Source organism: Dryobates pubescens, chromosome 35 (assembly GCF_014839835.1).
Source record: "Dryobates pubescens isolate bDryPub1 chromosome 35, bDryPub1.pri, whole genome shotgun sequence".
Lineage (NCBI taxonomy): Eukaryota > Metazoa > Chordata > Aves > Piciformes > Picidae > Dryobates > Dryobates pubescens.
The window spans coordinates 3,036,251-3,062,251 of record NC_071646.1 but is presented as its reverse complement, the minus strand read 5'-3'; the positions used below and the strand labels follow the sequence as shown (position 1 = coordinate 3,062,251).

General features: G+C 54.1%; 1 protein-coding gene across 1 annotated transcript in view; it reads left to right on the top strand.

The window, feature by feature from the left end:
* PLXNA2 (plexin A2) overlaps positions 1 to 26,001 on the top strand; it is a 208,286-nt gene that overhangs the window by 150,777 nt on the left and 31,508 nt on the right. Inside the window, exons 10-18 of the mRNA XM_054176319.1 lie at positions 2,231 to 2,431; positions 4,056 to 4,152; positions 4,724 to 4,917; positions 11,598 to 11,749; positions 16,010 to 16,127; positions 18,384 to 18,520; positions 22,615 to 22,782; positions 24,019 to 24,112; positions 25,604 to 25,843. Coding sequence (XP_054032294.1) covers positions 2,231 to 2,431; positions 4,056 to 4,152; positions 4,724 to 4,917; positions 11,598 to 11,749; positions 16,010 to 16,127; positions 18,384 to 18,520; positions 22,615 to 22,782; positions 24,019 to 24,112; positions 25,604 to 25,843 — 1,401 coding nt within the window. The remainder of the gene's footprint in view (positions 1 to 2,230; positions 2,432 to 4,055; positions 4,153 to 4,723; positions 4,918 to 11,597; positions 11,750 to 16,009; positions 16,128 to 18,383; positions 18,521 to 22,614; positions 22,783 to 24,018; positions 24,113 to 25,603; positions 25,844 to 26,001) is intronic.

The following is a 26,001-nucleotide window of genomic DNA, read 5'->3' as shown; positions in this document are numbered from 1 at the left end:
ACACCCGAGCGAGCTCCGCGCCCTCCCCAAGCCCCTGCGGCTTCCCTCGCTCCAGTGAGGAATTCAGCAGCACTGTGGCTCCCCGTGGGCGCCCTGGGCTGTGTCTCTGCTGTGGCATCTCCCTCTCTATGTCTCCACCCCAAAACAAATAGCCCCTTATCAGTGTGATCACTGGAGCTGTCAGCCAGCACCCAGGGGCTGCCTGCCTGCCTGCCTTCCGTGGTGTTTCCCTGAGCAGCCCTCACAGCCTGCATCCCTTTATTTTACTCTTTTTTTTTTCCACCAGAAGCCAACTCTGACATTTTTTCCTCCACTGAAACAAAAGGAAAGGAGGAAATATAAATGTATAGATTTGTACATGATGTCCTGCTTGTCTCTAATGGTGGCAGAACAGTTCTTGCTCGCAGCATTTTGAGCCCCAGCGAGAGCGGATTTGGAAGCGTGCATCCTCCCTCCTGCCTCTAAAGGGAGAAACCTTTCTTTAGCAGTCATCTCACGGCTGGCAGTGGCCAGGAAGGATAATGGACCATAACACAGTCATTCTTCTCAGGACTCTGCACCAAGCTTCTCCCACTGGTGATGTGGGTGGAGAGGTTTTCTTGCTTGCAATCAGGACGTGACCGAAGATCCCGCGGCGCAGTTTTGGCCTCCTCGCTCCCAAGAAGGACATTGAGAGGCTGGAGAGGATCCAGAGGAGGGAAATGAAGCTGGGGAAGGGGCTGGAGAACAGGGCTGGGGAGGAGCAGCTGAGGGACCTGGAGGAAAGGAGGCTGGGGGGGGAGACCTCATTGCTGTCTACAGCGCCCTGAAATGAGGTGGGAGCCAGGTGGGGATTGAACTCTTCTCTCTGGTATCAGATAATAGAACAAGAGGAAATAGCTTCAAGTTTACATTGGAGATAAGGAACATTTCTCTGCAAGAGGGGTCAGGGATTGGAACAGGCTGCCCAGGGAGCTGGTGGAGTCCCCAGCCCTGGAGGTATTCATGAAACCTGTGGATGTGGCTGTGGTTTAGTGGCTGTGGTGGGGTTGGGTTGGATGATCATAGGGGGCTTTTCCAACCAGAACAATTCCATGATTCTCTGATTCCAGGATGCCTTTCCTCCCAAAGATGGGCTTGCCATGGAGCTAGGGACCTCTCAGGAGTGGAGCCTTTTGTCTCTTGTTGGTTCTCATTCTCACTTTGAGGTTAAATGGAAAACCTTAAATGCATCCAGGTCCTGGGCAGAAGGTGGTGTAGTTTGTGGTGCATAAGGAGGGGAAAGGAACTTGTGTGCAGAGCCAGCTCAGGATGGGAAATGTCATCAGTCTGAGGAGCTGGGAGTTGGATCCATGATACCAGAGTCTGGGGGAGCCTTGGAGCTGATCTGGGTGGTGGTGGGGTAAAGGCTGAGCTGGGAGTTGGATCCATGATACCAGGGGCTGGGGGAACATTGGAGCTGAGCTTCCTGGTGGCATTGCCTTCCTCCCTGTTTCACTGCAGAAAAGGGCTTTGCTTTCCTTCCCAGCACTGCTTGCTCTGCTGGCTGCTGGAGCTTCACATCAGTCTTGGCTGTTAATCTGTGAAAGTCCCTGTTAGGAATAAAATAAAAAATATATAAGGAAAAGTGCCACTAAAAAGGTTTATGAGGCAGCAGTTCAAGCTACTGGCTTCTCCAGGCTGGGGGAGCATCTGTTTCTCATTTACAACCTGCCTGAGCCAGTGGAGAAGCAGCATCCCATGGCTCTGGCTGTGAGATGGAGGAGGAGTGTGCCTGGGCACACTATGTGGGCATCAGTGAGGGAGGAGGATTTCTCCCCTGGACACCCCAGCCTGGAGGGGATGACTCTCCTGCATTGCCACCCAGATGTTATGCTTTCATTACTGGGCAGGGTGGCAAAGGGCTTGGGATCATAGAATGGGATGAGTTAGAAGGGACCTTAAAGAGCATCCAGTTCCAACCCCCTTGCTGTGGGCAGGGACACCTCCCACCAGCCCAGGCTACTCTAGGCCTGGTGAGGTCTTATGAGAGCAGAACAGAGGTGCTCCTTCTGCAGCCACTTCCAGTCCCAGAGCAAGGGGTCTGTGCTGGGGGTTTCTGTTTGTGCACTGATCCTGCAGCTCATGGGTGGACTGAGAAGTGCCTGGCCCTGTCCAGATGAGTGGAGCAAGCAGCCTGAGACCTGGCCAGACCTACGGAGCACCGTCACTGCTGTAACCCCCCCTCCTCTCTCTGTTTCCTCCTCTGCAGGACTGTCCCCAGCTCTCCCCAACGGAGGAGATCCTGATCCCGGTGGGAGAGGTGAAACCCATCACCCTGAAGGCCAGGAACCTGCCCCAGCCCCAGTCTGGGCAGCGTGGCTACGAGTGTGTCCTCAGCATCCAGGGCGTCATCCACCGCGTGCCCGCCCTGCGCTTCAACAGCTCCAGCGTCCAGTGCCAGAACAGCTCGGTGAGCACTGCCAGGGCAGGGGGCAAGCACGGGGCCTGAAGGGCCTCTCGCCTCCCAGGAGTTGTGGAGGGGCTGGCCTCAGCCACGGGGAGGGGGAAACCTCCTGGAGCTTAACTCCTCCTGGATTCCAAGTGGGAATTGTGAGGTGTTCGATTAGAGGAGAAGTTCCTTTATCTGCCTCTCTGACTGTGGGGGGTCGTGGAGGGGAAGGGGAGGAGGAGGAGGGGGTGGAGGAAGGTGTTAAGGCAGGCTAATTCAGAAGGGGAGATAAGGAGAATCACAGAGCCCTTATCAGGGAGCTGTCGAGTTCCAGGTCATGGTAGCTGGATGAATGCAGCGGCGCTGGTGCAGGGGAGGAAAACTGCCAGGGGAGAGAGCACAGCAGAGCAGAGGGAGGGGAATGCTCTGGATGGTGCTGCTGGAGGAGCAGGCAGGGCAGGGTGACTCTCTCAGCAGGGTGGGCTTGGCCCTGCCAAAGGAGCTGGCAGGATTTTAGAATCACTGAATCATTAAGGTTGAAAAAGATCTCTAAGGTCATCAAATGCAGCCACTGATCCAGCCCCACCGTGGCCACTAAACCGTGACCCCAGCTGCCATGGCCACGCATTTCCTGAACACCTCCAGGCATGGGGACTCCACCACCTCCCTGGGCAGCCTCTTTCAGAGTCTCAGCACCCCTATACTGAAGAATTTCTTCCTCAGCTCCAGTCTAACCCTGCTCTCCCTCAGCTTCAAACCATTCCCCCTTGTCCTGTCTCTAGACACCCTCAGGCAGAGTCCCTCTGCAGCCTTCCTGCAGGATCCCTTCAGGGACTGGCAGGCAGCTCTAAGGTCCCCCTGGAGTTTTCTCTTCCCCAGGCTGAACACCCCCAGCTCCCTCAGCCTCTCTTTATAGCAGAGCTGCTGCAGCCCTTGAATCATCTTTGTGGCCTCCTCAGTGCTCACTCCAACAGCTCTGTGTCCTCCTTGTGCTGGGGACACCAGAGCTGGCGGCAGTATTTGAGGTGGGGTCTCACCAGAGCAGACTAAAGGGGCAGAATCCCTTCTCTTGCCCTGCTGGCCACACTCCTCTACATTCCACAGTTTGCCTTCTGGGCTGCATGGGCACGTGGGAGAGGACCTTTTTGCACCCATTTGCTGGTTGGACTGGATGATCTTTCAGGCCTTTTCCAACCCAAACTATTCCATGCTTCTGTGATGTCTATTTCCCCTCAGCTCTTCCCAGTTTCTGGAGGTCTATTTCCCCTCAGCTCTTCCCAGTTTCTGGAGGCAAAGCTGTGCAGTGGGATTTGGAAGCTCCCAGCCACACTGTGTGAGGAGATAGCCCGAAGGCAGCAGCCCTTCCAGTCTGATTAACTGGAGGGGGCTGTATTGATAAGCTGGGGACTGAGTGACAAGAGCAGCCACTGTGAGCAGAATAATTAATCTGTTACCTCTCACAAGGACTGGATCTGATTTAATTATCTCTTCCTGGTGAGGAGGAGGCAGTCAAAGCAGGACCCTGGAGATGAAGTGCAGAAGTGTGGTGGCTCAGCCTTCAGCAGAGAATAATCACAGCTTCTTGTCCTGACAGTGGCTCTGAGAGGTCCTCCCAGGCATTTCATTCTCCCATCTTCTCCTGCAGTACCTCTACGATGGGACGGACATCAGCAACCTGGCTGTGGACTTTGCTGTGGTCTGGAATGGGAACTTTGTCATTGACAACCCAGAAGACCTGAAAGGTAAAGTCTGCCTGAGCTGGCTTTGAGGTCACGGGAAGGAAGGTGCTGATGGGGACTGCAAGCGGCTGCTGGGGCAGAGCGGTGTTAGCTGCTGTCAGTGAGGCTGCAGGCAGAGATGTGGTCCCAGGGGACCTCACTTTGGATAAGAGCAAACTCACTCTGCCCCACTGGTACAGCCCTGGCTTTGGAAACCACAGCTGCAAGTCCACTCTGTGGCTGTTAAGTCAAAACTCAACACAGAATCACCGAGTCGCAGACTGGGTTGGGTGAACTTTAGGAGAAACTTCCTTGCTGTGAGGGTCTTGGAGCCTACTGCTCAGAGAGGTTGTGGAGTCTCCTTCTCTGCAGAGATTCCAACCCCTGCCCTGCCCATCGTGCTGGGCAAGCTGCTGTGGGTGCCCTGCTTTAGCAGGGGGGGTTGGACTGGATGACCTCCAGAGGTCCCTTCCAACCTCCCCATTCTGTGACTCTGCTTCCTATGCCGTTTTTCCAAAGTCCAGGAGCAGCTGTAGCCCTGGGTGGCTATTTCCTTTGCTGGCCACCTGCTGAGTGTCCCCCCTTCTCCCCTCAGTTCACCTCTACAAGTGTGCAGCCCAGCGGGAGAGCTGCGGGCTCTGCCTGAAAGCCGACCCCAAGTTCGAGTGCGGGTGGTGCAGCGCCGAGGCCAAGTGCACTCTGCGGCCACACTGTGGCTCCACCGCAGCCCAGCCCTGGCTCGACTGGTCCAGCAGGAACGTCAAGTGCTCCAACCCCCGCATCACGGAGGTGAGAGCTCCCCCTCCCTCCTTCCCCTCCCTCCTTCCCCTCCCTCCTTCCCCTCCCTCCTTCCCCTCCCTCCTTCCCCTCCCTCCTTCCCCTCCCTCCTTCCCCTCCCTCCTTCCCCTCCCTCCTTCCCCTCCCTCCTTCCCCTCCCTCCTTCCCCTCCCTCCTTCCCCCTCCCCACTGTCCACCCAGCCAAGGAGCAGGGAATAAAGCCCTCCCCTGCTCTCTGTGTGTGGATCTTCTGGCAGCTGGCCAGGCTGTGCTGCCCACTTTGTCACTCACCAGCGCCGGGGTGACCGCTATGGACTGTTGCAAGAATGCTAATTAAACCAGGGAGCTAATTAGTCTCTAGTTGATGCTTCTGGTGTTTCTCTTCAGACCACTGAGGGATGCAAAATGTCTCCCAGGAGCTGCTTGCTTTCCCCCACACCCCCCACCCCCCCCAGCAGTGGAACTGCACTCAGGCTGTTAACGTTGCTATTAATGTGCTGTTAACGTGCTAACCCACACTCTTATCAGGTGGGAACCAAAGAAAAGTTGGGCTTCTCAATTAACTCCCCCCAAGAAAAGCCTCCTTTGCCCTGAGCATGTGTCCCTGCTGCAGCAGGTGGAGGGTGTGGGTGTAAGCAATGTGTTGGATTGAAGCAGCCTCTTGCTCTGAGGCTCACGACAGAGCAGGAATAAGGACCCCCCCAGTACATGTAGAAGTCTCCTCCTAACTCAGGTTAGTTTCTAGACTTGGCCTAATCAAACTGCCTCATGCTCAGAGCAACCTCCCCAGGAGGCTTTGTGGTGGAGGGAAGGAAACTGGAGGTGCTGTATGAGGGCTGGGGCTGACTGGAGGAGGATGTGGCTGAGGAAGCTCCATCCACCCTGTCTGAGCCTTTGATGTTTCTTTCTTAGACCTTCTTCCCAGCCACATTACACCTTGGATAAGTAGATAATTCTCTTGTCCAGTGTCTTGTAAACTGCAGTGTGGAGGCTGCTTGAGGAGCAGAGGTGGTGGTGGTGCTGACTGTGCAGAGATGTGGAAGCCCTAAGCAATGTTGAGAGCCTGTCCTTTCCTTGTCTGGGTTCTTGTGTGTTTGTTTGGCAAGTCATAGCTATCTTTACAGAGAGATAAAATGAGCCTTAAAGGCTTGCTTGGGTATTCACCTTCTCCTGGCAGTAATCAGAACCCAGCCTTTTCTTATCTGAGGGCTCTTCTGCTTGTACAAGCTTATGCTACAAGCTGCAAGAAGCAAAACAGCCTCTGCCTGAGATTTTCCTCCACCACAAACCATTCAGACAGTTGTAACACTGAAAAACTCCTGGATGTATTCATTTATCCCTCCATGAGCTAAGCAGAGAAAGGGGTGGGGGAAAAAAAAAGCCCTCTGCTCCAGCCACCAAGTGACTCACATCTGCACGCTTCCAGGCTGGCTCTCCTGGCTGCCAACAAGTGTTTTATCACTGTCCAGCTTGAAAGCAACCCTCCTGGGCTCTGGCCAAGGAGGAAAGAGCAGAGCTGTGCTGTTACAGACCTCCTGTCTCCATCCTCAGGTCTGTGTCTCAGTCCTCAAAGCAGGGTGCCCTGCCAGGGGATATTTGAGTCTCAGGAGATTGCCCTGGGTGGATGTGGACATGATATTAGAGATACTACAAAGAAGTTCTTGACAGTGAGGGTAGGGAGACACTGGAAGAGGTTGCCCAGGGAGGTTGTGGTTGTTCCCTCCCTGGAGGTGTTCATGGCCAGGTTGGATGAGGTCCTGAGCACCACCTTGCTCAGGGATGGTGACTCCACTCCACCACGTCCCTGGGCAGCCTGTTCCAATGCCTGACCACTCTTGCAGGAAGGAATTTCTTCCTGATGTCCAACCTAAACCTCCCCTGGTGCAACTTGAGGCCAATCCCTCTTGTCCTATCACTTGTTCCTTGAGAGAAGAGACCAACAGCTGGCTTCAATCTTGTTGCAGGGAGTTGTAGAGAGCAATGAGGTCTCCTCTCAGCCTTCTCTTCTCCAGACTAAACCACCCCAGCTCCCTCAGCCACTCCAATGCCTGTGACCATGTAGTCACAGAAGCAAAGGAGCAGCAGGGGATCTTTCCTGTGGCTGGGAGCCCCAGCTATCAGTGGCAGTGTCCCTTCAATGCCATGAAACTTCCCCACACTCTGTGGTCCTAGCAATAAATAAATAAGAATCAGTTTTCTCCCCAACAAGCAGCACTCTGATCTCTCTGCTCATTTATTTGCAGCCCTCATTAATATAACATCAGTGCAACAAACAGCTGAAGAGGGCTGGGGGGGACAGGAGGGGGGTGTGCAGTGTCAGGCTGAATAATGGAGTTGCTCTGCTGAGATAACAATTAGGTTCTGAATGTGCTATCAGCTAAGGCAGAGACAAGGAGGGATCATGCAGGGATGACAATGCTTATGTGCTGCTTCCCTGCTGGGCTCATCAGCTGGGATGCAGCCAGCTTAGAGCAGGATGGAAAGGGGGGGGGTGGAAATAGAGAGAATGAAGGTGGCTGACGTCTTGAGGGAGAGGGCAGAGGTTGTGCCATTTGCCATAGAATCATTCCATTGTCTTGGTTGGAAATGACCTTTAAGGTCATTGAGTCCAACCAGCAACCCAGCCCCACCGTGGCCCCAGGTGCCACAGCCTCAGGTTTCTTGACCACCTCCAGGGATGGGGACTCCACCACCTCCCTGGACAGCCTGCTCCAATCCCTGACCCCTCTTGCAGGAAAGACATTTTTCCTCACCTCCAACTTAAAGCTCCCCTGGCACCATTTCAGGCCATTTCCTCTCAGTCTATCCCCTCATACTGGGCAGAAGAGACCCAGCCCCACTTCACTCCAACCTCCAAAAGAGGCAACAACACCCACAAAGCCAAGATCCAACCTGGAAGAACCAGAAGAACCTCCACTGAGCAGCAGAACCTCTCTAGTGCACTCTATCCATTGAAGCTGGGGAACACTTCTTCCTGATGCTGTCTGCCTCAGAGCAGCCATGTGAGCTGTCACTGCAGCCAGCCCTGCAGCTCCCCAGCACCACCAGACTGGGATCTAAAGCGCACAGACCAGGCTGGCCACAGCTGCCCTAGGCTGGCTTGGCTGGCCGTGCCTTGCCTGCATCTGCAGCACAAGGAGGTGACCCAGGGATGCTGCATGGAAGGGTCACCAGCCCTTCATGCACCAGGACCTTTAAATCTTCCCTTCTTTCTGGGATTTTTGACTGAGTCTCTCCAGCTGTAATTAATTGACTGCATCTGTTCCAACCCTGGGGCTGCTTCATGGCACAGTTACTTCAAAACTGTTCAATTAGCGGCCACTAAAATCTAGGTCGAGTAGAGCTCCATATTGGGGATTTTCCAGGTCAGGACATTTGCAAAATACAGCCTGAGCCTGGCTTTGTTTAGTCAGGGCCAGTTGGGGCTCCCCACTGCTTGTGGTGCGGCCGGGGAGTGGCAAACTGTGCCGCTCTGTGTTGAAGAGCGATGAGAGGCCGAGCCCGGAGCTGTTCAGCGCTCCAGCAACCGCATCCCGGCGGCGTCTGGAGCTGCACAGGACACTTGGAATCATAGAATCAATAAGGTTGGAAAAGACCTCAGGGATCATCAAGTCCAACCTGGCACCCAAGACCTCAGGACTACTAGACCATGGCACCAAGTGCCATGTCCAATCCCCTCTTGAACCCCTCCAGGGATGGGGACTCCACTGTCTCCCTGGGCAGCACATCCCAATGGCTATCAACTCTCTCTGGGAAGAACTTTCTCCTCACCTCCAGCCTAAACTTCCCCTGGTGCAGCTTGAGACTGTGTCCTCTTGTTCTGGTGCTGGTTGCTTGAGAGAAGAGACCAACCCCCACCTGGCTACAGCCTCCCTTCTGGTAGTTGTAGAGAGCAAGAAGGTCTCCCCTGAGCCTCCTCTTCTGCAGGCTAAGCAACCCCAGCTCCCTCAGCCTCTCCTCCCAGGGCTGTGCTCCAGACCCTTCCCCAGCCTCATTGCCCTTCTCTGGACACCTTCAAGTGTCTCAATGTCCTTCTTAAACCACCACTCCCTGAAAGATAGCAGGGTTCTTTCTTGCCAGGCCAGCTTTCCACACAGGCTGATTCTAAAGCTGCATCACCACTGCAAGGGGAGAAGTGCTACCTCAACAGGCATCAGCTTGCAAGCATTTTCTGAGATCAGATCCAGAGGAGGTGTCCATTTCCTCTGTTACCATAGGGCTGATGGGGCCAGTGGCAGCCCGCCCAGCACCGGGCAGGAGGGAGGCAAGGACAGGTCCCAGACTTGGAACTGTCAAGTATGGGAATTGTTGAGCCCAGGTGATGCCCAGCTAGCAAAGGAAACCAGGACAGAGCTGGAGGACTTGGTGTAATGCAGTCCAGCTTGGGTTTGCAGTGTCTTCACCGTGGGCAACGTGGTGCTTGCAGGAGTTGGGTGCTGCAAGGCAAAGATGTGTGGTGTGAGTTACAGAGGACTGCAGCACAGCAGGCACTGGGTGGTGAATAAATTAGAGACCTCCATCATGTGGCCAAGGGGGGAGGGAGGGAGAAGGGAGAGCATGGAGAGGATGGAGGTGGTGGGTTGATGTCTGTGGAGGCTCGTGGCTCTGCTGGGTGCGTGGAGCAGGATGAACTCCAAGCTCAACAGCAGCACCTGAGCAGGAGCAGAGGTGGAGAGCTGAACATGGAGAGAAATAAGCAAGGGAGAGCTAAAAATGGAGAGATACAAGCAAGGGACAACTGAAAATGGAAAGATATAAGCAAGGGAGCAGAGGTGGAGAGCTAAAAAAGAAGAGACATAAGCATAGGGAGAGCTAAAAATGGAGAGATACAAGCAAGGGACAACTAAAAAAGGAGAGAGAGAAGCAAGGGAGCAGAGATGGAAAGCTCAAAAAGGAGAGATAGAAGCATAGGGGAAAAGTTCTTCAGTATGAGGCTGGGGAGACACTGGAACAGGTTGCCCAGGGGAGGCTGTGGATGTCTCCTCCTTGGAGGTGTTCAAGGCCAGGTTGGATGAAGCCTTGAGCAACCTGGGCTGGTTGGGAGGTGTCCCTGCCCATGGCAGGGGGGTGGAATAGATGATCTCTAAGGTCCCTTCAAACCTAAGCCATTCTGTGAAGGTGGTTTCAGATGGGACTTGACCTGCAGAGAGGTGCTGAGGGGAATGTGAACCCACAGCAGTGCTGGGGATCAGGGGGCTCCTGATGGTTTGCGTGGAGTGGGAAGGGGCAGATGTGCCCTGTGGCACTAGAACATGCAGGGGGGTGCTATGGGAACCATGCCCTGACCATACCCCACCCCTCTTCCACCCAGTTTGCCACTCTTTTTATCCTCTTATTTCATTTCTTTGCCCTGAGAAGCACTCAGCCCACGGTGCTGCAAGTCGTTGAGTCATGCTCTGATGGTGGGGCTGCTCTTTTGCCACCTCCCTAACCCAGTGAAGGGACAGCAAGGTGAAAGGAAAGGAGCCAGCCAGCCAGAAATGCTAAGGGGGAGGGGGAAAGAGCTTTTGAAGAGCTCCAAGGCTTTTGCCAAAGACAAGGGTGGAACAAAGAAGCATAAAGAGGATTTCTCCATTAAATTAATGAAATTGCACTTTTATGGATTGTGTTTGTTTAGTAATAGCAGCTGGGGCCCAGGGGAGATTAGTAACTCACCCAAGAGCAACAGCAGCCCCAGTGGCAGAGTCAGAGCAACTCCTGGAGAGGCTGGGGGGCCAAATTTGGTGCCTGCCCATGGCTGTAATTTATAGTCCTAATTGAAGAGGATATTGTCCTTAACGAAAGGCTGGAGGAGCAGAGATGATTATGGCTGAGGCAGGCTATAAACAGGCAGCTTTAAAGCCCACACCTCACCCTTTAACATTTTGAAGTCATTTGAGGTGCCAAATTCCTAATAAAACGTGGCATTAACGCTCAAAGCAGCCCAGGCAGAAGTTCAAGCTCTCCAAAGCAGCAGGCCGCTTCCAGAAGGTGACTTAACATCTTCTGGAGATGCAAAATAGTCTCTCTTGCCCTTCTGCAAGGCTTTCTGGGGGGGTGGCAGCTCCTCTGCTCTCTACAACTACCTGAAGGGAGGTTGGAGCCAGGTGGGGGTTGGGCTCTTCTCCCAGGCAAGCAGCACCACAACAAGAGGACACAGTCTCAAGCTGTGCCAGGGGAGGTTTATGCTGGATGTTAGGAAGAAGTTCTTCCCAGAAAGAGAGATTGGCCATTGGGATGTGCTGCCCAGGGAGGTGGTGGAGTCACCATCACTGCAGGTGTTTAGGAGGAGACTGGATGGGGTAGTTGGTGCCATGGTTTACTTGATTAGATGGTGTTGGGTGATAGGTTGGACTGGATGATCTCAGAGGTCTTTTCCAACCTAGTCTACTCTACTCTACTCTACTCTACTCTACTCTACTCTCTTGGCCAGCACAAGGACTTTGATGTCCCCTCTTGGAGCACAGCACAGATGGATTTCAGCATCCTTTCCCAAGACATCCAGAGGAGCCATGAGAAGGTGGCACTGCCCGGGGTTTGGGTGGCACTGGCCTGGGTTTGGCAGCAGGGCCAGGTGGAGGTTGTCAGCACTCAGCCTCCCTGAGCAGCCTGCAAAGAGCAAAAATCTATTTCCAAGGCAGCCATGGGGGTTGGAGAAGCAGAAGGGCTGTGGGGCCACCAGCTCAACTCTCCTGTCTCTTGTTTCCCTCCAGATCCTGACAGTGTCAGGCCCCCCAGAAGGAGGGACAAGGGTGACCATCCGCGGCGTGAACCTGGGCCTGGACTTCTCGGAGATCGCCCACGGGGTGCAGGTGGCTGGGGTGCAGTGCACTCCCCTGCCCGAGCACTACGTCGTCGCTGAACAGTGAGTGGCCTCATGGACACCCCCTCTACATCCCCCCCACAGGTCCCCAGGGCTGACCCAGCCCTCCATCGAACACACAGCACCATCTCACCACCCTTTGCAGCCCTGCAGGAAGGGGTCTGGAGGTGAAGAGTCTTCCACAGGTCATTTCTTCTGCTGGCTGTTCAGCCTGGAGAAGAGAAGGCTCCAGGGAGACCTTAGAGAGCAGCCTTCCAGTACCTGAAGGGGGGGTACGGGAGGGATGGGATGGAGTGTTTGCAGAGGCATGAGGAGCAATGGATTGAAGCTGGAAGAGAGGGAGATTTAGGCTGGAGATAAGGAAGAAATTCTTTGCAGTGAGGGTGGGGAGACCCTGGCACAGGTTGCCCAGGGAGGCTGTGGTTTCCCCCTCCCTGGAGGTGTTCAAGGCCAGGCTGGATGAGGCCTTGAGCAACCTGGGCTGGTGGGAGGTGTCCCTGCCCGTGGCAGGGGGGCTGGAACAGGATGATCTTTAATGTCCCTTCCAACCCAAAGCATTCTATGAATCTCTGCTGCCTGACCCAGGCCACCCCCAGCGGGAGGGGAGGAGAACTGGATGATCTTTGAGATCCCTTCCAACCCAAACTATTCTGTGGACCTGTAAGACAGAACTGAGATTCCTTTCCCCTTCCCAAGAGCCAGGGTGGGTGTGGGGATCAGGGCAGCACAGGATCACTGGTGAAGGGTGCTGTGGGCATGCAGAGCATCTTCTGTGTCACTGCAGCAGTGGCTCCCACAGTCCTCTCCCTGCTGGAGGTTTGGGCTGTTCTGCTGAGCAGCATTTTGTTTTCTTCTTCCTTTTTGGTTTGGTTCTTTTTTTTCCTTTCCCAAATCAAGGAGAGAAGATGATAAAATCCTCCTCCTTTTGATGGCACCGAACCCTGATTTTTCTAATCACGACTCTAATTACAGCTCTTGAGCTTTCAAAGTTTGTTAACATCATTAAAACATTTACCCTGGGCAGATAACAGCAAGAGTTAGCAGGAGAGCTGCCTTTTCAAGATGAAGCCAGATAAAAGGACCCTCTTCAGGGTTCTGTGGGCAGACTGAATTCCAAGGCTGTAATGACTCACCATATGCTCCAGCCATGCAATCTATCAGCCAGCAATTAGGTTAATGTTGGTGAAAGGACCACTTAGCCCAGCAATCAGCACCCTACAGCTCTGCAGAATGCATCATTTTCTAACAAGGAACCTGCTGGGAATTTGGCTTTCAGCAGGAACTGGGATCAGGTGTAGCAGGGCTCCTGTGCCCCCATCGCACCTTGAGTACTGCGTCCAGTTCTGGGCCCCTCAGTTTAGGAAGGAGGTTGACTTGCTGGAGCATGTCCAGAGAAGGGTGACAAGGTTGGTGAGGGGCTTGGAGCACAGGAGAGGCTGAGGGAGCTGGGGTTGCTGAGCCTGGAGAGGAGGAGACTCAGGGGTGACCTTATTGCTCTCTACAACTACCTGAAGGGAGGTTGTAGCCAGGTGGGGGTTGGTCTCTTCTCCCAGGCAACCAGTACCAGAACAAGAGGACACAGTCTCAGGCTGCATCAGGGGAGGTTTAGGCTGGAGGTTAGGAGGAAGTTTTACACAGAGAGAGTGATTGCCCACTGGAATGGGCTGCCTGAGGAGGTGGTGAGGTCTCTGTCGCTGGGGGTGTTCAGGGTGAGGCTTGACAGGATGCTTGGTGCCATGGTTTAGTTGATTAGGTGCTGTTGGATGATAGGTTGGACACCATGATCTTGAAGGTCTCTTCCAACCTGGTTTATTCTATTCTATTCTATTCTATTCTATTCTATTCTATTCTATTCTATTCTATTCTATTCTATCCCATGGCTGGTGCTGGATGGTGGCTGCTGCTTTACTGGCCGATAGTTGGGTATTTGGTGTTCCCCCCACCATAGGATCACTGAATGGTAGGGGTTGGAGGGGACCTCTGGAGAACATTTAGTGCAACCACCCAGCCAAAGCAGGATCCCCTAGAAACACATTCAGGTGAGTTCTGAAAGTCTCCAGAGAAGGAGACTCTACAACCTCCCTGGGCAGCCTGCTCCAGGGCTGCAGCACCCTCAAGAGCTTCTTCCTAGTGCTCTAAATCTGAGCAGGTTGCTTATAGGCCATGATTTGGGATCATTTAGGATCACTCACAATGAGAGTGGTGAAGCACTGGAACTGGTTGCCCAGAGATGTGGTGGAGGCTCCATCCCTGGAGGCATTCAGGATCAAAGTTGATAGGGCCCTGAGCAACCTGCACTAGTTGGAGGTGTCCCTGCTGAGTGCAGGGGGGGTTGGAAGAGATGACTTTTGAGGGTCCCTTCCAACACGATGCAATCTGTGACCCTGTTGCCCTGCTACAAGGATATGTGTGGCACAGGTCACTTACCTGAGATCTGCCTTTGGTACAAGGGCTCTCTGCTCTGAGGAGCCACCTTGAGAGGTGTCCCAGCTCAAGGGGAGATCCCTGACATGCAGCCACACTGCTGTAAAGGTTGAGCTCACAGGAGGCCCAGTCAGGTGTCATACTGGTGGGATAAAGGGGTTGGGTCACAGTCAAATCGGATGTGATGGGAGAGGTAAGCAGAAGGCTCCTTGTACCCACAAATTTCTTTGCTCCTTGATGAGTGAGGCTTGGAAAAGCCACCCAACTACTCAGCTGTGAATCCTGGAGGCTGATCCAAGCTCATATGCATCCAGGAACTCTCAATGTGCACTTGCAGCCCAGAAGGCCAATCAGATCCTGGGCTGCAGCAAGAGAAGTGTGGCCAGCAGGGGAAGGGAGGTGATTCTCCCCTCTGCTCAGCTCTGGGGAGACCCCACCTGGAGTACTGCCTCCAGTTCTGGAGCTCCTATGACAAGAGGCATCTGGAGGTGCTGGAAGGTGTCCAGAGCAGGGCCAGGAGGATGAGCAGAGGGCTGGAGCACCTCTCCTATAAGGACAGGCTGAAGGAGTTGGGGCTGTTCAGTCTGGAGAAGGCTCTGAGGTGACCTAATTGTGGCCTTCCAGTATCTGAAGAGGGCTACAAGAAGGCTGGGGAGGGACTTTTCAGGATCTCAGGGAGTGATAGGACTAGGGGGAATGGAATGAAGCTGGAGGTGGGGAGATTCAGGCTGGAGGTGAGGAGGAAGTTCTTCCCCATGAGAGTGGTGAAGCCCTGGACTGGGTTGTCCAGGGAGGTGGTTGAGGCCCCATCCCTGGAGGTGTTTAAGCCCAGGCTGGACGAGGTTCTGTCCAGGTTGATCTAGTGTGAGGTGTCCCTGCCCATGGCAGGGGGGTTGGAACTAGATGATCCTTGTGGTCCCTTCCAACCCTGACTGATTCTGTGTTGCTGGGTCACTGTCCCTTTGTGGCCTTCCTAGAGGAAGTCTTAGCTTGGCTACAGCTCAAGCTGTGCCCTCCTTTGGAGCCTGCACCAGGCCCCTGCTGGTTTGGTGATGGGGCTGAGTGAATCCTGCACAGCAGCCTTCCCCAGCTTTGATTAACTGGGAGACTGCAGCGTGAGCTCTTCCCTTAATGAACTCATCTGTTACTCTAAGGACTTTGCTCTCACTTTGCTACTGGCTAATATATTGCCATTAGTGCTCTGCTCTGGAGTTTACAGCATGTAATAATTATGTCTAGTTTTGATTTTTTTTTTATTTTAATTTTTTTTTTCTTTTCCCCCTTTAAATTACTACAGGAGGTAAAAATAGACTCAGTAATTAACTTCCTCTAAAGAGGCAGATATCAATGTGAAAGAGGTGAGGGGGGGAAGAATGAAGAACAGGAGAAAAAATAAAGTAGGGGGAAAAAAGAGGAGAAAAAAGAGGGGGGGAAAGGAGGAGAAAAAAAAAGAGGGGTTGGGGGAGGAGGAGGAAAAAAGAGGGGGGAAAAGGAGGGGAAAAAAAGGGGGAGAAAAAGGAAGGGGGGAAAATGGAGGGGGCAAAAAGGTGGGGGGAAGAGGGGGGAAAAGAAGGGGGAAAAGGGAAAAAGGAGGAGAAAAAAGAGAGGGGGGAAAGAGGGGGAAAAGGAGGAGAAAAAAGCAGAGGAAGGGGGGAAAGGAGGAGAAAAAAGCAGAGGAAGGGGGGAAAGGAGGAGAAAAAAGCAGAGGAAGGGGGGAAAGGAGGAGAAAAAAGCAGAGGAAGGGGGGAAAGGAGGAGAAAAGGCAGAGGAAGGGGGAAAAGGAGCAGAAGAAGGCAGAGGAAGGGGAAAGAAAGGAGCAGCAGCAGGCACTGCTGGCACCTCCTGGCAAAGCCTGACTGCAGTCATTTGTGCTTCCAGGATTGTCTGTGAAATGGGGCAGGCACTTCCAGGCATCAGCTCCGGCCCAGTGCTGCTGTGCATCGGGGAGTGCAAGCCGGAGTTCACAGCCAGGTCCACGCAGCAGTACATGTTTGTGGTGAGTACCCTGGGAGCTGGGCAAGCTGGAACAGCCTTGCTCTGCAGGTGCATGTGTCAAGTGGGATGGGGTCAACACCAGCAGGCAATCCCCACACTGATGCTTCACACAGTCATAGAATCTCCTGGTTGGAAAAGGCCTTGAGGACATTGAGTCCAACCACAACCTAACTTTGGCCCCACCTGGAGCACTGCATCCAGTTCTGGGGGCCCTAGCACTGGAAGGATGTGGAACCGCTGGAGCAGGTCCAGAGGAGGTCATGAAGATGATCACAGGGCTGGAGGACAGGCTGGGAGAGTTGGGGCTGTTCAGCCTGCATAAGAGAAGGCTCCAGGGAGACCTTAGAGCCACCTTCCAGTACCTGAAGGGGCTGCAGGAGAGCTGGGGAGGGACTTTTGACAAGGGCTGGGAGTGAAGGACAAGAGGCAATGGCTTTGAGCTGGAGGAGGGGAGATTGAGACTGGTTAATGGAAGAAATTCTGGACAGTGAGGGTGGTAAGACACTGGAACAGGTTGCTCAGGGCAGTTGTGGATGTGTTTTCCCTGGAGGTGTTCAAGGCCAGGCTGGATGGGGTCTTGAGGAACTTGGGCTAGTGGGAGGTGTCACTGCCCATGGCAGTACCCTGCAGGTGCTGGAGGGCTGCTAGGTTCTCTTTGCTTTGTGTTAAATAACAACCAGGAGGCAGCAGAAGGTAATTGTGGAGATGAACCTTGCAGGGGTCCCTTGCAGCAGCCTGGGCAGTGCTATCCTCCCTTGCCCTGTTGCTGCTGCTCTCCACCACTTCCCCTGATTACATCACTTCTTTTTCTCCAGCCTCTCAGACTTCCAGCACACCATTTCCTTTTGTTAGCTGGCCTCTATTTTTCTCCTTAGCACCACCACCAATTCCATTACAGCTGGGTGATGCTGTTCAGGTCAGTAGTAAAATTGATTGGTACCTTCCAGCAGAGCTCTCTGTGACCCTGGGAGGGTTCATGCCTTAGTGAGCTCATCTGGTGCCTGACACCGTGCTGGAGCAATGCTGTCACCTCAATTACACCCTTTTTATCTGGGGAGGTGGAACCTTGGAGCTACTTCAGATCCCTAAATCTGTCATAATTATCACCAAATCAAGGGCTGGAGATGGAAAACTCTTAACTCAGCATTCAGGTCCTCATCAGATGCTGGCCTCACCCCAGCCTTGGGAGGTTTTGCAGGTCTCTAGGGTGGGCTCTCAGTTCTGTCTTTCCCTTCTTCACAAGAGGGTTGGACTCAATGATCTTGAGCTATTCAAAAAGTGAGGCTCAGCAGGGCTCTGGGCAACCTGAGGATGCCCCTGCTTACTGCAGAGAGGGTTGGACTAGATGACCTTTGGAGGTCCCTTCCAACCCAAACCCTTCTATGGTCTTAAAGGTCTTTTCCCACCAAAATAATTCCGTGATTCTCTGAAGCTGCTTCAGCAAATGCTGTCACTCCCAGGAACCAAGAGTGCTGCATTGTGAAAAGAGGAGAGAAAGCAGCACAAACACATGGAGCTGCCATGCAGGTGGTCTCTGGGGAGTGGAGCTGGGAGGCTGCCAGGCTTTGCAGATGAGAGTCACCGAGAGGGTAATGTGCAAGCGTGAGCACAACACTTTGGTAATAACCACTGATTGAAAACAAATAGAAAGGGACCTGCTTTCTGCAAGAGCTATTAAGGGGGATAAATAGCTGGTGTGGAGCAAGGCAGGCTGAAGGCATTGCTGCAGTCATAGCAGCAGTGGAACGCTGGGCAGCAGCTCCACAACTGATGCACTAACGTTGTGGACACACCAGCCAGCATTGCACACCCAGACGCTGGGTAGCTCTCTACAGCTCCCTGCAAGGGGGTTGGAACCAGGGGGGGGTTGGTCTCCTCTCCCAAGCAACAAGTGATAGGAGAAGAGGAAATGGCCTCAAGTTGTGCCAGGAGTGGTTTAGGTTGCATATTAGGAAAGAAAAACGTTGCTGCAGGAGTGGTCAGGGCTGGGCACAGGCTGCCCAGGGGAGGTGGTGGAGCCCCATCCCTGGAGGGGTTCAAGAAACCTGTGGCCATGGTGGTGTTGGGTTGACTCTTGGACTCAGTGATCTCAGAGAGCTTTTCCAGCCTTAATGATTCTGTGATTCTGAGTTTCACCACCCAGGATGAGTCTCTCAGCAGCAGGAAACCTGCTGTGCCCCCACAGCACTCACCACGTTCAGCTGGAGCTGATGGGATTTGCCTCTGGAGTGATGAGTTTCACCTTTTCTTTCCCCAGACTCCAGCAGTGAGCTTCCTGAACCCCAGCCGTGGTCCAGAGTCAGGAGGGACGATGGTGACCATCTCTGGGCACTACCTGGGCTCTGGCAGCCGCGTGTCCGTGCTCCTGGGGAACCAGACCTGTGAATTCCATGGGTAAGGGGCTGTGGGGGGGCAGCTCCTGCCATGCATCTCCTGGCCCTCGGGGCTGCACCACCCTGTACCTGCTGCAGATGAACCTGCAGCCACGGCAAAACATCACCTGGGAACCCCTGAAGGTTCCTATTCCCTCTTCTGTCACACAAAGCCTCCTCCTCAGTGTGACAAGGGGCAACAGGCACCAAGTGGAGCCCAGGAGGTTCCATCTGAACAGGAGGAGAAACTCCTTTGGTGTGAGGGTACTGGAGCCCTGGAGCAGGCTGCCCAGAGGGGTTGTAGTCTCCTTCTCTGCAGAGCTTCCAACCCCCCCTGGCCATTGTGATCCTGGGCAAGCTGCTGTGGGTGCCCTCCTTTAGCAGGGGGGTTGGACTGGATGGTGTCCAGAGGTCCCTTCCAGCTGGGATTCTGGATTCTGTGACAGTCAAATATTTACAGCAGCCCTCAGAAGCTGCCCCCAGCCCAGCTGATCTGAAGAAAATGTGCTGCCCAGGGAGGTGGTGGAGACACCATCCCTGGAGATGTTTGGGATGAGGCACTTGGTGCCATGGCTTAGTTGATCAGATGGTGTTGGATGATAGGTTGGACTCAGTGATCTCAAAGGTCTTTTCCAGCCTGGTTAATTCTATTCTATTCTATTCTAAAATGTGGCATTTCTAGGAAACACACAGCTCCTCCTTGCACACACCAGCAGCTTGCCTTGCTTTTTCACTTCAGCCACTGCTTGCAGGGGACCTCAGCCTCCTCGAGGTGGTCTGAGTGAGGGTTGGGCTTCTGCCTGGCCAAGCACAGTGAGGATCTGCACACCCTTCCTGCAGAGCAACTTGCTCAGCCATCCCCTGGGGATTCCCACAGCAAATTTGCTTTGTACCCAGCAGAGTCAACAGGCAGCTGACATTTGCAGGGGTTTAGAGGTTTTCTTGGGGCTTAGTTCAAAACAGATGCAAGTGGTGTACATCTGTGTGCATCATGTACATGCCTGTGCCCTGCACCCAGATGCCCTGAAGCAGCTGGCAGAGGCGTGGGCACAGCCTGCACGGGGACCTGAGCGAAGCTGTGTGATGTGCAGAGGGATTCTGCCTGTCAGATCCTTGCTTAGGATTCCCAGGAGGAGCTTTCTGGGAGAGTAAAGATCCCTGGAGGTGTATTTATCATCTAGATGACTTGAGAGGTTCTCTGATACAGGAGCTGTGGGCGTTCGGATGTGGCAGCGCTTATTCTGCATCCATCCTGGAATGGTGCAGCACCCCTGAGAAGAGCCCAGCCCCATCCTTGTGACTTCCACCCTTCAGCTCTTGCTGAGCATTGCTCAGATCCCCTCTGGGGCTGCTCTTCTCCAGGCTCAACTGCCCCAGGGCTCTCTTTCCTCCTCACAGATATGCTCCAGGCCCCTCAGCAGCTCCACTGGACTCTCTCCAGCAGTTCCCAATCTCTCTTGAGCTGGGGAGCCCAGAACTGCAGACATAGCCTCATCAGGGCAGAGTAGAGAGGGAGAAGAACCTCCCTCAACCTACTGACCACAGCCTTCTTACTGCCCCCCAGAATGCTGTTGGCCTTCCTTGCACACTGCTGGCTCACAGTGAGCTTAACATCCACCCAGCCTGGAAGGAAGGTGGTGTCCAGTGTGTATCCAGGCAACCTGCAGACACTGCCTTGCAAAATGGGGGAGAGCCTGGAATCCTCTGTGTGTTCTCATCCCAGCAGGCAAGCAGAACCTCAGACAAAGCAGGCAGTGGTGCTGGAGCAGCCCCATCCCTCACGTGGGGTCAGGCTGTGCACGTTGTTTGGCTTGGACCGTTGTGAGGCAGCTGAACTCCAATTGTCCTGCCGGGCGTGGGGGAGCCTGATTAGATGAAGCAGTTTTTAATGAGATTCCCCTCTAATTACAGCTTCCCCCTGTCCTCCCCTCTCTGATCTGGAGGAGTGGGTAGATTCACCATGACGACACCATCACAGCACAGAAAGCTAATTAACTGCTCAGAGGGAGCCGGGAGCCGCTCTGCCAGCAGCCCTGCGTCGCTCTGCGTCGCACAGCACAGCTAAGCAGCCATGGTTGGAGGCTGGTGGGGTGGCAGAGCAGGCAGCAGGCAGGGCAAGGCAGCAAAGCAGGCAGCAGGCAGCTCTTCAGCTGCAAAAGCAGCCACAGGAGCACACCAAGAATGAGCAAAAAGGGTAGGGAGATGTGCTTTGTGTACCAGGACGCCTTGATGGCTCCAGCACTTGGGGCGCAGCGGCCCCATGGAATGCTGCAGGCTTGGGGCAGAGTGGCTGCAAAGGGCCTGGGGGTGCTGTTTGCCAGCTGGCTGAACACCATTGTGTGCTCAGGTGGCCAAGAAGGCCAGCAGCAGAGCTTGCATCAGCGATAGTGGGGCCAGCAGGACCAGGGATCATCTGCCTGAACTGGGCACTGGTGAGGCTGCATCTCAAATCCTGGGTTCAGTTTGGGGTCTGCACTACAAGCAGCACATTGAGGTGCTGGAACAGTTCCAGAGAAGGGCAGCAAAGCTGAGGAAAGGTCTGGAGAACAGGGCTGGTGAGAAGCAGCTGAGGGAACTGTGGTATTCAGCCTGGAGAGGAGGAGGCTGGGCATTGATCAGATCCCCTCTGGGGCTGCTCTTCTCCAGGCTCAACAGCCCCAGGGCTCTCAGCCTCTCCTCCTCACAGAGATGCTCCAGGCCCCTCAGCATCTTTGCAGCCTCCACTGGACTCTCTCCAGTAGGTCCTTGACTGTCTCCAGGAGTCCCTCAGCCTGACACTTCTCGTGGGAGCATCCTCCAGGCTCACTGCAGAGCTGAGCTGTCCCTCAGAGCTCTGTGCAAGCAGCAGGAGCAGCACAGCTCAGATCTCATCCCCTTCTCCGCCCATCCACCCACCTGACGGTGCCTTTGTGCTTTGACATCATCTCAGCACCCTGTGCCTTGACCTTCTCCATGGCTCTGCTGGCAGCAGATGGTCTGTTGTGTCTGGGCAGCCAGCTCTGGGGCCGAGGTCACTCCTGCTCTGTGGGCAGACAAAGCCAGGAGGCAGTGGTGCTGGTGGCATTGCCCTTCCCTGGCGGGGCCCTCGCAGGCTCCTTTGTGCTGCTCACAAGGGCCTGGGTGTGCAGTGGGGTGGGGAAGAGTTTGGCTTTGGAGTCAGCGTGAGCAGCCCATTGAAGCAGCAGCCATCTGCTTGCAGACGCCCAGCAGAAGGCAGCAGGGTCATGGAGGGATGTGGGAGGCAGCAGTTGGCACAAAGAGGAATCTCAGGCAGCTTGCACTTCGCTCCTGGGGGGCAGGCAGAGTCCCACCCTGGGCCAGTGGAACCCTCCTGCCCATCTCAGGAGCTCACCCCCTTTGCAGGAGTCAGGGTCTGAGGCTAAAGGACAGCATTTTAGTGAGCAGTACCAGGACACCTATGTGCCCAGGTGGCCAAGAGGGTCACCAGCATCCTGGCAAGGATCAGCAATAGTGTGACCAGCAGGACCAGGGATCATCCTACTGAACTGGGCACTGGTGAGGCTGCACCTCAAATCCTGGGTTCAGTTTTGGGCCCCTCACTGCAAGAAGGACTTTGAGGTGCTGCAGCAGTTCCAGAGAAGGGCAACAAAGCTGGGGAAGGGTCTAGAGAGCAAGGCTGGTGAGGAGCAGCTGAGGGAACCGGGGATGTTGAGCCTGGAGAGGAGGAGGAGGAAGGGGAGACCTCATGGCTCTCTACAACTCCCTGAAAGGAGGCTGGAGACAGGTGAGGGTTGGGCTCTCCTCCCAAGTAACAACTGATAGAATGAGAGGAAAGGGCCTCAAGTTGCACCAGGGGAGGCTTAGGTTGGACATAAGGCACAATTTCTCCCCTAAAAGGGTTGTCAAACCCTGGCCCAGGCTGCCCAGGGCAGTGGTGTAGTCCCCATACCTGGAGGGGTTTCAGAGCCTTGGAGATGTGTTGCTGAGGACCAGGATTCAGTGGTGCCCTCTTATTCCTGGGTCACCGATTGGACTCGGTGATCCGAAAGGCCTCTTCCCCCCAGACCAACTCTGTGACTCTTTGACAAAAGGTTGTTGTCTTCTCCCCTATGCTGTGACCACCTTTAAGTCTTCCCTGGCCTCTCTGCTGCACAGGAGATCCATGAACGAGATCATCTGCATGACAGCTCCGTCAGCCCACGGCCTGGGGGCTGTCCACGTCTCGGTCAGCGTCGACCGCGCTCAGCTGGAGAGGACTCTGCAGTTCGAGTACATCGACGACCCCAAGGTGCAGCACATTGAGCCTGAGTGGAGCATTGCCAGGTAAGCACCAGGGGAGGTTTAGGCTGGATGATGTTAGGAAGAAATTCTTCACAGAGAGAGTGGTTGCCCGTTGGAATGGGCTGCCCGGGGAGGTGGTGGAGTCGCTGTCACTGGAGGTGTTTAGGAGGAGACTGGATGGGGTGCTTGGTGCCATGGTTTAGTTGATCGGGTGGTGTTGGATGATGGGTTGGACTTGATGATCTTGAAGGTCTCTTCCAACCTGGTTTATTCTATTCTATTAAAACACAAGGCTCTGGGAGCAGGAGAGAAGCCTCCTCCCCTGCTCTGGGGCTGCTCTCTTTGGTGCCATCTCTTCAACAGCTCACCCGAACACCACCAAGAAATCATTGCTTTTAACCATGGGAATCACTCCAGGCTCCTCCACAGGCTCTAGCATCTGGGTGCTAGTGGAAGGACCTTAAAGGAAGGACCACGTGCTCTAACAGCTCTGAGGGATGTTTGCTTTGAGGCCAGCTTCCAGATCAAGCCTGGTTTTGGGTGGGATGGGTTTGATGTGCTGGTCTGGAGGTGGTCTGAAGGCAGCAGTTGGGCTCTGCAGCGGAGGTGCTGGAGACTTGGGTGGATCTGGGCTGTGCTGCTCCACTTAACATGGTGCCATGGGTTAGTTGTTTAGGTGGTGTTGGATTGGTTGATGGGTTGGACACGATGATCTTGAAGGTCTCTTCCAACCTGGTTTATTCTATGTATTCTATTCTAACACGTGAAAGAAGCAGCCAAGAGTGAAAGACTTTGCTTGGGGGGCACCAGCTGTGGGAGAATGTGGGGGTGCTGTGTCCTCCCTGGCCCTGATGGTACTTGGTGCTCCTCACTCACCTCTCCACTGCTCTATGGGACAAGCCACTGCATCTGCAGCCCAGCTGCACATCAGTTCCCTCACTGCACTGTCATTCATCAAGAACACTGCTGTGTAAATCATTAAACACTGTGACTAATTTATTGTCTTGCATCTTTAGTCTCAGCTCCCTTGATTTCTTTGGTCCCATCTCTCATCCCACTGCCTTACAGAGCTGCTGTGGGGCTGGGTGGGGAGAGGGTGCAGCTGAGAGGAGTCAATTCAGCTCACTCGAGCCCACCGCTCCCCAGCGACTCAGGGAGTGGGAATTCATGCTGGAGTGTCTGCAGAAAACATCTTTTGGAGCTCAAGCAGCATTTTTCTTGTCAAGCCCAGCCTCTCCTGCCAGAGGCATTAATCAGGTGTCTCCTGGTTCCCCGCAGCGGACACACGCCTCTGACCATCACCGGCTCCAACCTGGACGTGATCCAGGAGCCAAGGATCCGTGTCAAGTACAATGGCAAGGAGTTTGTCAATGTAAGTAGCTGCCACTCCTCCCTGGGCAGCCTGTTCCAATCCCTGACCACTCTTGCAGCAAAGAAATTTTTCCCAAGGTCCGACCCAACCCTCCCCTGATGCAATTTCAGGCCATTTCCTCTTGTCCCAGCACTTGATACCAGGGAGACCAACCCCCACCTGGCCCCAGCCTCCTTCCAGGGAGCTGCAGAGAGCAATTCCTCCTTCCCCTCCTCCCTCCTACAACCCTGATGTTCTCAAAGCAAGGAAGGGGTAGCAGAATTTAATCTGGAATGCCACCTCCTTCCCCTTTCTGTATTTTTCCAGTCCAAGGATAAGAACCTGAAACGAAACCTGAGCTGAAGGGGAGCTTAGCAATGATCTTGCAGGTGCCAAATAAGAACTGCCCCTCCAGGAGCCACGGAGATTATCTGCACCAAGTCAAACTGACCTCTCTTGTTTCTATGCAGTGATCTCTCTGGCTGGCTCTGTATTATCTTGGAAAGGGCAAATCACTTAGCAGTCATTTCCCCATTCCCTTTTCTCCCATCCCCTCTGAAGACCTTTTCCTCACTCTGAGCTCTCTTTAAAAGGAAGGCACAGAATTGTGTTGCTAGCAGTTGCAGTTTACAGAGCTTCAAAAATAATTCTGGAGGCACGAAATTGAGTGAAATTAAATCCTCCACTTAGGGAGGGAGAGAGGGAGGGAGGGAGGGAGGCCAAATGGTTGGGTTCCTTCCGCTTTATAATGCGAGAGGCTCATAAATCAACCAGCTCCCTGCTTCCACGCCTGGGGGAGCTGTGGGTGTCCTCAGCCCAGCAGGAGATGACCTTTGTGTTACCTCTAGCCCACCAATGTCAGAGGATCATCCCTCTCCCTCACTGGCCTTTGGGAATTGTCTCCAGTCTGTAATCCCTGGGGCTCTGTTTCGAAGGTAGCTTTGGCAAAGAGGATGCAACTGGAAAGAAAGGGTTAGGGGGGGAATAAAGAGAAAGGGCTCAGTGGGCCCTGTGCAAGCCTTCAGCACCTTTAAAACTGCTCATTTTGAAGCTCATTCTTCCCTCTTTACACCAGTCCAGGGAGGGAAGCAAATTCCCCCAAACCATGGCTGTGGTGCATTGAGCTTGGGTGGCCAAGAAGGCCAATGGCATCCTGGCCTGCATCAGGAACAGTGTGGCCAGCAGGAGCAGGGAGGTCATTGTGCCCTGTGCTCAGCACTGGTCAGGCCACACCTTGAGTCCTGTGTCCAGTTCTAGGCTCCTCAGTTTAGGAAAGATGTTGAGCTGCTCAAACAAGTCCAGAGGTCAGTTGATCAGATGGTGTTGGGTGATAGGTTGGACTTGATGACCTCCAAGGTCACTTCCAGCCTGGTTAATTCTGTATTCTGCCTGTTGCCAACAAAACCTCAATCCATGGACTTTTCAGGGAGCTCTTAAGCAATCAGAACATCATGGTGCAGGTCAGGATGTGTTTTCCCTTCCTCTATACCAATTCATCACCTTCCCCCACAGGTCTGCAAGGTGGTGAACTCCACAGCCCTGGCCTGCCTGGCTCCCCCTCTCACCACGGAGTACCGACCCGGGCTGGACGCGGTCGAGCGGCCGGATGAGTTTGGCTTTATCTTCAACAACGTGCAGGCCCTCCTGGTCTACAATGACACCAAGTTCATCTACTACCCCAACCCCACCTTTGAACTCCTGAGCCCAACTGGAGTGCTGGAGCAGAAGCCAGGCTCACCCATCATCCTGAAGGTAAGGAGACCCTTACCTGGTGGGAAGCAGATAAAGACATTGCGGGGAGAGGAGGTTTTGTACCTCCCGTGGAGAATGAGGTTTGACAGGCTGAGTCCCATGGATGGCAGCGTGCTGGGGATGAGATGAAATCTGGAGCAATGTGCTGCATGTTTGTA